This window comes from Solenopsis invicta, chromosome 1 (genome assembly GCF_016802725.1).
Source record: "Solenopsis invicta isolate M01_SB chromosome 1, UNIL_Sinv_3.0, whole genome shotgun sequence".
In the NCBI taxonomy this organism is placed as follows: domain Eukaryota; kingdom Metazoa; phylum Arthropoda; class Insecta; order Hymenoptera; family Formicidae; genus Solenopsis; species Solenopsis invicta.
In genome coordinates this window covers 32,282,150-32,293,293 of record NC_052664.1, presented here as the reverse complement: position 1 = coordinate 32,293,293, position 11,144 = coordinate 32,282,150, and the positions used below count along the sequence as shown (strand labels likewise).

Sequence of the window (11,144 nt, the reverse complement as noted above, 5' to 3'; positions counted from 1 at the left end):
ATATATACACAAATTAATCACACATCACGCTTTGTTAATATTAATGTCCCGATTTATGCCAGGCGAAAAAAACGAAAATTTGCTCGTTTTTAAAACTTCGCCCATTTTTTGTACATCAGTTATAATGAAATTAGCGGTATAATCTTGTATATAATATATTGTAATAAAGAAATTGTATTGACAATAATTATATGTACATCTATATAGCCTGAAGTCTCTCTCTGCCTTCTCCGTAAAACTTTTGTGTACACTCGATAAATATATATACATTTTATTTGATAACTGTAACGTGTATCCCTTCTGTTGTCCTACAGATCGGCGAGTATAACATATCGGTCTCTTTCGCTTCGTTCATTCAGAGAAAAACAACATAGGCGCGAGACGCGACCGCGCTTCTTGATGTTAATGTCGAACATTATAGATCGTGTTTTCAAGCACACGCTTTCGTGATACGAGCCGGTACCTCGCTCGTATTCAAACTCAAAATCTTTTATAATTGACTATAATCATAGAAATGATTTGCGTAAGCCTTGTGGTACGCGAAATCAAAGCGATACATCATAATATCGCATCTCTCTTTCAAATTTCTTCCTCCAAAGAAATTATATCCAAAAGAATTATTTTATACACAAATCATAAATATGTTATAACATATATTTACAGGAACCGACATTCAGATCCGTTCTTTATTATACAATTATTGACATTATTACTTTCACGTGGAACAAATATTTCCGTTGAGTTAAATGCCGCTTATAAAAACCACAATTAAAATTCCTATGTCAATACAAGCATATGCAGAATATACAACGTCAGTTATGATCCAGACCGTTTAACGCATATTGCTTGCACTGCATATCATTTACATAAACGCAAACAGCTTCTTGCATTAACATTAAATCTTTCGGATAAATCCTCAAAAGTCTATACATATATAAATATAAACATAGATGTAAATACACACGCATACACGCGGACATATACACATATACACATACACGCACACACTATCTATAGAGCATAAATCCCATCGAATGCGATGTCACTTATCGTTGAGATTAAAAAAAAATGCAGCCAGATACTCTTTGGAATCCAACGTAGCAGTTTTACGTCCCGATATACCAGAGATGTTTATTTAACGACAAGGAACACTTTATCGTGAGCATTTATCGTCAATTTGTGTCCGCGAACACGCTTGTCGCAAGCTACGTTTGGAATGTGCGATTTTATTTTTTCCCATACACGCGTATTCTACAACAAATTTTAAGCATATTCTACGCTTACATATGCACACATCCGCGGCCTGAATCATTAGTTATTGATCTTTGGTAGAATCATTTTTCGTCCGTTCATAATCTAAGATAAAAATTTCTAAGGTAAAAATTTCGTTATTCGTTTCTATCTGTTGTACATAGAACAAGCTTCAAGCGACGCCTATAACGCTTTGTATATTCGTCTTGTACGTGACGTGTCACAATTCACAATATCAGACAGGAAGACAAGACATGGTGTAAATTCATATTTTTTAAATATTACTTTCAAAAATTTATTTAACTCAATAATTAACGGGGTATTCGAGTTTCGTTGAACTTTTATCACGTCGGACGCACTTCGCTGTTGCTCTTAGAATATCGAATAGGATAGGATGCCACGTATTAACTTTTCTCCAGTATCGCATGAGCATTTCACTGCGAGCATTCACTCGAACGAGAAAGATAATTCTTTTTTCGTAACTCGATTTGGGAAATATAGACATCAGTTGCATTTCAGGTTCGACGTTCAAGTATACATATATATTCGTGCAAAAAAATTATTCGTGGCATCTATATATTATACTATATATATATGTACATATACACAAATAATTACCATTTCGATGCTTGATAACGTAAAACGCTTCTAAAAAGATTCCTTCGCCACCGATTCAGTTTTGTACTCGAGACAAAGGCAGATCTTGGATAATTTCCCATGATATATCTTTTTCTCATTAGACATCATTTGATATTTTTACAAAAATACAATAATATCTCTCGTTAATAAATATCTCTCGCAAATAGCGTTTGAGCAGTCAACGAATAAGGCGTATTGTAACATCTTTTTTTTCCAACAGTGTTCGTGATGCTTGCTGTGCATGCTTTGCAGAAAAGATATACTATTTCGTTTCGTTTGCTTTCTCTTTTACTCATTTCGTATACACATGCTCTCTTTAATCAATGACATGACTAATCAGCGATTGTATGAGTTAATAGTTAGATTTGTCCATTAATATCGGAACATTTTTCAGTCTTACAGTAAAAAATTTGAATTTTGGGATAGCATACGAACCGAGCAGTGAAGTATTTATAACTCTCATCATAAATCTACTTCTCTTCTCTCTTTGATTTTCATTCATATTTAATTTTATTTTTATCAAATATTTATCAATATGTAAAAAGAGGAGAAGTTTTTGTTCTCTTTGTATTTTAATAATAAAATGTAGATGTCGCTGTCGAATGCAGTTCATCTACTATCTGAAAACTCAAATTATAAAATTGTTAAATTATGAAAAAATATCCAAATACTAACGGACAGATCTAATCTAATTATTACGATTGCTGCAGGCCACAAATAGCATCAGATTATCGACATATGATAGTCGTATAGGAAAATAACTGACATAATCGTCGCTGGCTCTTCAAGTGCCAGTCATATCAGCCTCCTTCTTCTTTCCTATTAACAGGAACACATCCATATTGTCTTTTCCCTTGACGTATACCTGACCACGCGGTTCAAATTCATATCGTTCCGATAAGACGTTCAAACAATTGCTAGCTATCTGTATCCTACCGGCAACCCCAGTGGAGTCCATTCGCGACGCTATGTTGACCGCGTCGCCCCAGATGTCGTAGTACAGCTTGGTAGCGCCGATCACGCCAGCCGTGACATCACCGAAGTTGAAGCCAACTCGTAGAATCAGCTTGAAACCCAACAGGTCCCGATTAAAATCAAATATCACTTTGTGCATTGCTACGGCAAAGTCCACCAATTGGAACAGATGCGTGTACTCATGCTCACTCTGCTCCCGCACCTGCGGATTCAGGCCGCTCGCAGCCATGAAGGTGCTACCGATTGTCTTGATCTTCTCGACGTTCGCGTACTCTGACCTCTCTAGCAACTCGTCAAAATCGCCTATAAGCTCATTGAGCACGCGAAGATACTCCTTACCACCCAAATACGATTCATCGTACAGCTCGTTGAAGTTAACGATACTGGCGAAGATAATGCCCACGGATTTATGATTCTGTGAGTATTTCGCGGTAGTCTTCAATTGATCGGCTACGTGTTTAGGTATAATATTGTGCAACAACCAATCAGCTTGATTCTTCATTGATTGCACGCGCGTCTTGTCGCGCGCTGCCACCGCGTTGCCGTGAAAGCACAATCGATAACTGATCTCAAACTCGCGATTCAGAAACCAGACTAGCAGCAATAGCAATACAATATCCAGATATATTTCCGAATTGTACAATCTCTCGTTATACTTGGTATAAGGTATTCCATGAGTCATATGTGACGCTTTTTGTTCTCCTGTATATTTTGCGACCGATGGTGATAGTGTTCTTGTTGAAGCGACAGCGGCGAGGTCTCTTGTATTGTTTGAAAAGTTCTCACCGTACAATTCTCTCACCGGCGATTTGAGAAAATTTGGACGCAGCGAAACAAATTGCGTCAATTGCGAATCGTTGATATGACTGTTGCCACTACTACTATTATTACTACTGAGATTCTCTTGATACGGTGATATATGACTCACCACAAGACATATGAATAGTATACCGGTAAGGGTAACTAATAGATTTTTCATCCAACAGTTGAGCTGCGTGAAATTACAGAAGTGTACTAATCCGACGAAGATCAAGTAGCTGTAGTAGTACTCGAAGTTGCTCAAGCTCCGAAAGCTGTTGCACGTGAAATTCAGCAAGATGGAAATGATCGGTAGACCAACCAAGACCGCGCCGCACACATGCCATGGATACCATCGGGAGAAAAATCTGAAGATTTGCTGCGTAAACGTCGCATGAGCTGTATTCGGATAGAGGAGCTGCCGGATGCAGAGCGACACCGCAATCACTTGAACAGTAATGGCGAGCACAGAGAACACCGTATAGTGAATCGTCGGTTTACACAGAAGGAACAACGAGATCGTGATGGCCGTGTAAACCAGGGCAGATATCAAAATGTCGAAGTAAGTGTTGAATCTCGAGGTGGCCAGAGTAGGTGGATTATCGCCAATGCCCTCGCTGGTCTTGTGCGCGTTCTCTCGGTACTCCTTTTCCATTTCCTTGTTTTTAAAGAAGAGAGTGACGCTTGACAGTGGTGGTTTGACAAAATATGAGCGCTGAGAGCTCACGTTGTCTTGGACACACCTTCCAACAAGATAATAAAAAAAAAAACATTTACCGCAATTTTTAAAGCAAACCAAAAAATAATTTATCTTACCTAATTAACTGGAGATCAGACTGCTTCCGTAATTTATGAAAGCACGCACCAAATGTATCAGTTACCATCGGAGGAAACGGATAAGGGGGCACCGACGAAGAAGGTTCGTGAGTGGAGTTCAACGTTGAACTAGAAGTATAATAGCCACTGACTCTATGTCCCAATAGATCACCTTGAGCCATGCCATTCATTAGGAACAACTACAAAAATGATTTAAAAAGTATAATAAAATAATTTATACCACTAAATTATATACCAAAGATATACTAAAAAATATATCAGATTTACGAAAACATACCTGCTGTTGTATGCTACTTCGTCTGCTATTGCTCTTGATACCGGAGTCTTTTCTACTGCAAATGGAAGAAGCGTTACTAATCGGCTCTTGACCAGATAATAAAGGACTAGAAGGTACAGGATTCGGGTCCATTTCAACGCTGTTATTCAGAGGAACCTGCAAAACAATCGTAAGTACTAATCAATTATAAAATAAACAACAATTGAAAAAGTGGATAAAAAACTACTAACCCGTCTAAATCCATTGCATTCTTCATAGGTCTGAATATCGGGTTTCGCTCGTTCCATAGCGATATTTCTTCCCTCTTCTATCTCCAGAGGTGTCATTTCCTCAGTTGTGCGTTGTCTTTGCAGATACCTCCATGGCTTATTTCGCACTTTCTTCTTGCCATAGCTAGCGGTCGATGTTGGGCTCTTGTTCGAATCCTCTTTCTCGTCCACGTTGTCACCGTCATTCTCAGAATCTAAGATACTGGGCAGGGAATTGGCCTTCATCCTGTAATTGCTCGCGTTCGTAACCATATGGAGATAATGATGACGCGGTTTGATCTGATTGTTGCATGATGCTAGACGATTTCGCGATTGCATCAATGGTGAAATACTCTTGGGTGACGTGACGTTCGTAATAAATTGATTCATGAAGTCTGACTTACGGGCTCTAATAAAATAAGTTTTAACACCTAAAACAATGAAAGATTCACACGTGTAAAATTCAGATTTTTAATCCATTTCTCTCTTTTCTTTTTACATCATTTTACTTACCGTTGAGTATTTCTCCATTCTCTGTAACATATTGATCTCCCAGAAATCTCAAAGTATTTTCACTCAAATGTACACGGCCAGGTTTTCCCGTGCTCTCCAACTTATTCGCCAAAGTCACGTCATTCGACCAAACATCGAATTTGAATCTCTTAGTGCCTACAATTCCGCAGAGTACGGTCCCAGTGTGCACACCCACTCTCATGTTCACACCCTCGCGTCTCTCGATGTCGAATTGTTTGATAGCTTCAATCATGGCTATTGAAATGCAATTAACAATATTAATTTTACGATTGAGATTATCAGAATATTGCGTATAATAGTCCACTTACCTAATCCCATTTCTATGCAACATTTCGCATGATCGGACCTTGGTTCTGGGCATCCGCTTACACAATAGTAGCAATCTCCCAACGTAGAGATCTTCTCGCATCCGTGATGTTCGCACAGGTCGTCAAAACGTTCGAACAGATCATTCAGAATGCCTACCAATTCCTCCGCAGTCTTGTTTGAGCTCATCCTAGTAAATCCAACAATGTCGGCGAACAAGATACTGACGTCCTCCATCGAATGCATGTTGAACGGGCGGAACAACGAACGAATATCCGTATTATTGGACGGTATCGAGCCCTTTTTCAGAGAGTCTTCCCGCTCTCTCTCGCGTTCGCTCTCCTCCATAAGCCAATCCGCGACCTTCGGCGGCATAACGGAGTGTATCATTTTTTCTTTCAGTTGTTTTTCCATTTCCAGCTGCCGCCGGACCAGCAGGGATTGACCAACCTTCATAAAAGTACCGCGCATTCTTACGAAAGTCATTATCAAAATATGCACGCCTATCAAATGAATACAAATCTGCATCAAGATCCTTATTGCGAGATTCGTGGAGAAGTCAACATCATTAGCGAATAAGTTATCGTGAGCATAATCTGCAGGCGATAAATTTACGGTGGAATTGATAGCAGTTAACATGGCTGGAGCGCTAAAATTTAATCTCGTTAAGACATTCGTGTCGTTTAGAGCATTGTGTAATCGTTGAGCCGCCGTTTCCGAATATCTCGATCCCACATTCATTGTATCTCTGCCTTCGCGCAATCTCGACATCGCCTCTGTACCAATTGCTGTAGTAAAATTACTAATATTACGTATCACATTCTGTAGACCAGCAACAATTAAAGGATCTTTTACAGACGATTGCGTAAGTACCAATGTTCTCTCTTCCTCCGCCGACATACTGTTAACTCCTGAAGTATTATTTTGTACAATTCGTTCGGTCGTGTAAAATCTCTGTTGCGTATCCATCGAGCCATATAAATAGGCAGTCAGGAACTCAAACATGAATGAGTACAGCGTGGATATTCCCACGCAGGCGTAGAGTGGCATCGGCAGCACCGTATAAATTACTAATAAGATTTCGGAACACAAGGCAAAGTGTCCGACTAAAGTCAGTCCGTCCACGTGAGGCGGCACCAAGGCGAGGAAGAGCAAAGACAGGAAACAGAGCGTTGACGCAACTCCCAAAGAAGTTGGTAATACGTAGGATTTGTAGTAGTCTGTATGCGTTAAATAAAGAACAGCCGAGACCATAACACCGACGATACTGAAAACACCCGCTATTGCCGCCCATGTCGATGTATCGTTCTCTACCCCGATTATAACAAAGTACGTCAGCCACGACAAGGACACTAGCAAGATATACGTGAGAGCGTACCTGCAAAAAAAAATAATGATTAGAGTCCTTCCAACTAACTACTATTTCTCTGATTGTAATCAAAAAAGTTAATAATTGGTCCAATAATAATATTCCCAATCTGTGTATAGATAACAATTATACATGTTATGTAAATATTAATACAAACCGAAATCTTAATCTAATTTGAGGAAAGGCACTTCTCTTAAACTGTTCCTCGAGGATTTCCGAATCAAATCTAGGATTCCACCAAGATCGCGGTGCTGCACGCTCAAACGGCACAGGTATACTGATACCGCAGCATCCCAATCCCTGGCTACTGTGCGCCAGATATGTTTGTATGTAAGGTGCCAGAGATATGTGAATCTCATCCTCGGCATCTTCACTATCATTCTTTGTTCGGGTAAAGCTGACAGACGAGCCACGCTTCCGATCCAATTGAGGAGTCATATTGACAATCTAATAGAATTCAAAAAGTTACAATAAATAAATATTCTGAATTAGATCATTAAAATAATAATCAAAACAAGGTGTATCATTTAAGAATGAAGAAAAGTTTAAAATGTTTAATAATTCTAAAATATTAACTTTTAAATATATAATTTAAAATATTAATTAAAAAAAATATATATATGTATGTATACTTTGGCAAAATAATTATTATCTACTTATATGACACAAAAATAATTAATGCATTTGTATAATTAATCTATATATTTTTTCCTATAAATTGTATAAAAAACACATGTGTATGAATTAAAGAAAACACAAATGCTATATATATCCATATCCAGTTATCCTACTGAGTGTCATCTATAAATACTATGCAGCTTGAACTATTGACATATGTGTTATCATTCTATGTTACAACTACAATAAGCAGCTGTTACTAATAATATCGCGTATAACGCTTAATGAATGCCACCAATGAAGACTCACGATTCTCAGATCCACATGCTTTTTTTATCCACTTAGGCTATATTATCGCGGAAAGCGTACAATACTATAAATTTAAATTCCCGTAAACAGAAAATCTGTACGATCCAAAAGGATATGTTGGGAAATATCCATTCTGGAGTGGTTCAAACTTTTTAACAAGATAAATTGTATAAAGGAAAAAAGTACTTCTCTCTTTTTAGTAAAGTGCAATTTTCACGCGTACCAAGACGACGAGGCCGTCTCACGCGAGGTATTCTCCGCAAAGTTGCTCGTCTCGCGTATGTTGAACGCGACGTACGGATTGTCAACTTCAATGTCAACTCGCGCGTCAACTCCCCTACGGCGCGAGTCACGCGCGCCTGGCGCCGGGGTGACCGGGATCTCGAGAGTGACGGCACGATGGAACGGGAGATCACTTACCGCCAGTTGATTCTCACGTCGGTTAGGGGCGAGAACGCCGGAGAATTTGAGGGAATGTCATCCTCCTTCTCCTCCTCCTCGCCGACATCGGAGGCGCTCGCTGGAATCAGCTACTGTCGCCGAACGCCATTTTTTTCGCGGCTCTCCTTCAGCGGCGCCGTCGTGGGCAGGGGGGGGGGAGGGGAGTGAGGACGGGCGGCCTCGGTAAGGTCGAGTCGACGCCGAAGGACACGACGACGGACGGATTATCGCGGATGTCGGGAAAAAAGGGGAATAAAAAAAGAAGCGAAAGAATCACGCGTATGCGCCGACGCTGCCGAGACGTTCTCCGCTACGATGTTCCGCAGCCATCTTGAATCCGTCACCGGGAAGATGACGATTACGACGACGACGACGACGACGACAGCGGCGGCGACGGTGGCTGATAGGACGACACGGCGCCTACGCTACTCCCCGTCGGCGAGATAGAACGTCAAGTGCACAAGTGGAGAATTGTCACTAAACCACGAACCAAAATTCTAAACTTTTATAAAAAGAAAATAAGAGGAGAAAGAAAATGACGTTCTCCAGAGTGTCAACGTAGGAACTTTTCGCGAAGAGCGGTTCTGTCGTCAGGGCGATTTCTATTTCGCGGCATGGCCAATCGCGCAGGCGCAAAAATCTTTCCGACGAGACTTGCCAGTCTTGCCACGCGTTGATTATTAGCGCGAGGCCAATTAGAGCTCGATCAAGAAGGCGGTTCTTTCAATCTAGAGAAACGCGCGAAAATCAATTCTTATGTCCGTGGCTAAAACTAACTCTTTTTACTTTTTTGCCAAATTTTAAGTATACATACTAAAAAAAGTATACATACTAAAAGAAGTATACATTTTAAGTATACATACTAAAAGAAAGACATACTAAAAGAAACATTATAACGAACAGCGAACCTTGTGCAACGATAGCTTTAGCTTGATATCTAGATAAAGGAATAGCTTTGTTTATCAGCATCTTAAATAAAAGTACTTTTTTCAAATTATTTAGATAATGCTTAGTAAGATAATGTCAGCAATAATGAAAATAAAATATTGTCCTTAGCCTAAATCTCCACATTACCATTTATGCTAACAAGAGAATTTTCCCAATTGATAACAACAGAGAATACCTTCACTGCCAATACAAAAATTTATAGTATCATGCGTAACGTGAACTGTAGATTAATAGTACTGGCGTACATAAGAATTGCCCCAAAATTTTAAATTCAAAAACTTTTACAAGAAATTTGGTCAGTTATTACACAACGCGAATTAGATGTCTTCTATTTTTTAACTTTGATTTTTATTTGCATATTGATGCCAAAGAATAAGAAATAAAGATTTAGAAATAAGGAAGTAAATACATTGTTTCCTAATTGTTTTGTATATCCTAAATTATTTTACTTAATAGCGATATTATTTAAAAATTTATCTAAATAAAGCCACATATAATTTTATTTTTTATCTATATAAATTATAATTAAATTATTTTTATCTTATTTAGATACATTTACATATAATTGATTGTATTTAAGTTATCTGATATATAATTTTAAGTTATCTGATAACTATATCTGTATAGATAATTATATCTGTAAATTTATAATTAAAAATATAATTTTGTAAATATAATTGTAAAAATATAATTTGTATCTATAATATAAATTTTCCGTATTTTATATTTATTTCACGTATTATTTATTTTATATAAACTCTGTTATTTTAGATTACTCAAGTATAAGAATGTAAACGTTTTTGCTCTAGTAAGTATAATAATATTTATTTCCGATGACAATACTCATTTTATATAATAATTTAAGATTTAATTTTTAACTATACATATAAACGTTATAGATAACAATTTTCTTATGAAAGTTTTGCATAAATTAGAAATCTTAATATACATTTACATCGGAATATTAATTTAAAAAAACGGATATTCTATATTATCTGCCTTTATAGAATGTCTATCTTTCTGAAAGATCTCTCACAATAATAACAATTAATAATATCCAAATTTGAAAGAAAATCCTTCAATCCCTAGCAACTCTGCTCTCTGACCAACTATAAATGATCCTATATGCTAACATTGCGACAATGCTTTCAGCATACTTTTGCGATTTATTTGAAGAAATAGTAACATTTGTTTTGTGTAAATATTTTCTAAAAAAAAAAAAAAAAAAAAAAAATAACACATAGACCATCAAAGGATCAAAACCGCAACCTTTGCGTCATAATATATGCAATGCTGCCACTAATGTGCATACATTATTTAGCCACAAAGAATAGACTTGTAGATTTCTTAAACAATTTTCTTATGAAATCGTTTCTTCGTAACAAAGATTTTAAAAATTAATAATTAAAAGAATTGACAGTTACTCAGATAATTTTAATTGATTAATTATTTTTACATTAAACAATCAAAAACAAAGATTTTGTATAAAATTATTTATATTTTGAATAGAGTTTTAAAATATAATTGAAAAAAATTGATAATCAATTTAAATTAAGTTTTTTTTACATGAGTAACTCTAGTGGACATATCAGCT

At 37.2% G+C, this 11,144-nt stretch overlaps 1 protein-coding gene across 2 annotated transcripts; it reads right to left on the bottom strand.

Moving 5' to 3' along the window:
• Nucleotides 1-139: 139 nt before the first annotated feature.
• On the bottom strand, nucleotides 140-9,172 carry LOC105198643 (adenylate cyclase type 9). Of its 2 annotated transcripts, none has more exons than XM_011165429.3 (8): nucleotides 8,582-9,172; nucleotides 7,392-7,681; nucleotides 5,868-7,243; nucleotides 5,539-5,793; nucleotides 5,008-5,456; nucleotides 4,778-4,933; nucleotides 4,480-4,679; nucleotides 140-4,406 (listed from the first exon to the last, which is right to left on the bottom strand). In XM_011165429.3, the coding sequence occupies exons 2-8, from the start codon at nucleotides 7,670-7,672 to the stop codon at nucleotides 2,675-2,677; spliced, it is 4,449 nt and encodes a 1,482-aa protein (XP_011163731.1). In that variant the 5' UTR covers nucleotides 7,673-7,681; nucleotides 8,582-9,172; the 3' UTR covers nucleotides 140-2,674. The 2 variants fall into 2 exon arrangements, with proteins under 2 accessions (XP_011163731.1, XP_039310626.1); XM_039454692.1 differs by lacking the exon at nucleotides 8,582-9,172 and adding an exon at nucleotides 8,385-8,548.
• Nucleotides 9,173-11,144: the final 1,972 nt, after the last annotated feature.

Bases quoted from the DNA above. Each gene is read 5' to 3' on its own strand.
- LOC105198643 (XM_011165429.3), bottom strand. From the start codon at position 7,672: ATGACTCCTCAATTGGATCGGAAGCGTGGCTCGTCTGTCAGCTTTACC. The intron at 5,794-5,867 runs GTAAGTGGACTA...GCATTTCAATAG, and splicing joins TTGCATAGAAATGGGATTAG to CCATGATTGAAGCTATCAAA. The intron at 4,407-4,479 runs GTAAGATAAATT...TCTTGTTGGAAG, and splicing joins TCTGATCTCCAGTTAATTAG to GTGTGTCCAAGACAACGTGA.